Source organism: Nanorana parkeri, unplaced genomic scaffold (genome assembly GCF_000935625.1).
Source record: "Nanorana parkeri isolate BGI_ZX_2015 unplaced genomic scaffold, ASM93562v1 scaffold2219, whole genome shotgun sequence".
In the NCBI taxonomy this organism is placed as follows: domain Eukaryota; kingdom Metazoa; phylum Chordata; class Amphibia; order Anura; family Dicroglossidae; genus Nanorana; species Nanorana parkeri.
This window is the reverse complement of record NW_017308487.1, coordinates 29,713-31,397: the sequence shown is the minus strand read 5'-3', so window position 1 is coordinate 31,397 and position 1,685 is coordinate 29,713. Positions and strand designations below refer to the sequence as shown.

The 1,685-nt window shown below is 46.5% G+C and overlaps 1 protein-coding gene across 1 annotated transcript in view; it reads left to right on the top strand.

The window, feature by feature from the left end:
• PEA15 (phosphoprotein enriched in astrocytes 15) overlaps positions 1-665 on the top strand; it is a 38,536-nt gene extending 37,871 nt beyond the window's left edge. Inside the window, exon 3 of the mRNA XM_018573061.1 lies at positions 475-665. Coding sequence (XP_018428563.1) covers positions 475-665 — 191 coding nt within the window. The remainder of the gene's footprint in view (positions 1-474) is intronic.
• The last annotated feature ends 1,020 nt before the right edge of the window (positions 666-1,685 follow it).

The following is a 1,685-nucleotide window of genomic DNA, read 5'->3' as shown; positions in this document are numbered from 1 at the left end:
AGAGAGGGGGGGGAGGGAGAAGAGAAGGGGGAAAGGAAATAATATTCTCCTTTGTCTCTTTTTTGTTCTCATTGTTCTCTTCTCATATTTTTGGGGTTGTGGCCCACTGTAAGATGGAAGGAAAGAAAGGAAGAAAGAGGAATGGAGAGAGAGGAGGGGAAGGAAGGAAGGAATATTCTCCGGTCAGTCTTTTTCTGGGGTTCCAGTCTTCTCATGTGTTGGGGTTGTGGCCTATTGTAAGGTGGAATGAAGGAAGAAGGGAGGAAGAAGTGAAGGAAGGGAGGGAGGGAGGGTGGAAGAAGGGAAGGAGGAAGAAGGGAGGAAGAAGGAAAGGAGGAAGAAGGGAGGAAGAAGGGAGGGAAATGTTGCTTTGTGGCCCGGTGTAAGGTGAAACGTCTGTAACATCTCAGATAGATGACATTCCTATACTTGCCACAATCTGACCTCTGACCTCTCGCACCCTTCATTTTCCAGACAACCTCTCCTACATAGAACACATTTTCGAGATCTCTCGACGTCCCGACCTCCTCACCATGGTCATCGACTACAGGACCAAAGTTTTGAAAATTTCCGCAGAGGAAGAACTCGACACGAAACTAACTCGGATCCCTAGTGCCAAAAAATACAAAGGTGAGCCCTTTTGTATGAACAAATTGCCTGTGTAAAGTTTTTGGTGACTTGAGCTTGGCTCCACCCACAACATGCTACTAGTTCATGTTGGCATTCAGAGGAAGCCACACTGCTAAGACAGTCCGGCTCCAGCAGAGGTCCTGGTCAGCTCAAGTTATGTGATTTAATGGGATCTCTCATAAATGGGCCCTGACCTGAAATTCTGTGAACCCTGAGAAGCAAGAACACCATTTTTTATCGGTAGAGTGAGACTCCAAGTTGGGCCAGATCATAGTCAAGTCTGACTGAGTCTGAATGGGCTACAAAAAGCCAGTAGGGTTGAGGTCAGGGCACTGTGAAGGCCACTTCAGTTCCTCCATTAAAACTGGTCACACCATGTCTTTATGGAGCTGGCTTTGCACACAGGGGACAGTCATGGTGGAAGAGAAAATGGTCTTCACTCTACTGGTCACACCATGTCTTTATGGAGCTGGCTTTGTACACAGGGGCCAGTCATGGTGGAACAGAGAACGGTCTTCACCAAACTGGTCAAACCATGTCTTCATGGAGCTGGCTTAGAACACAGGGGACATTCATGGTGGAACAGAAAAGGGTCTTCGCCAAACTTCTCACACCATGTCTGTATGGAGCTGGCTTTGCCAGAACAGAAGAGGACCATCCATAATAAGTACTCAAGCAATTAATTCCAACCTTACTAATAAACAAGCAATCAAAGTGGCAAAAACGGGTCCGAAGGATAAGGAATCCTCTGAATACATCACACAAGCCTTACAGTTCTCCGTCCATGGCTTGGAAACCACCTCCAAACTTCTAATCAAGATCAAGCCGACAAGAACACAATGACCTGAGGCAACTAAGATACAAAGTTGGACTTTATATTTGTTAAAGTAACATTGTTACTCTAGGTTGGCGCTCTCGTCGGTTTTATCTGGAATAGAAAAGGGCCTCCACCAAGCCCGTACCACAAGGCTGGAGGAGCGCAATTGTCTACAATGTATGCTGTAGGCACCTTTTCACCTGGACTCCATCATTTGGTGGGTTGTCCACATAGATTT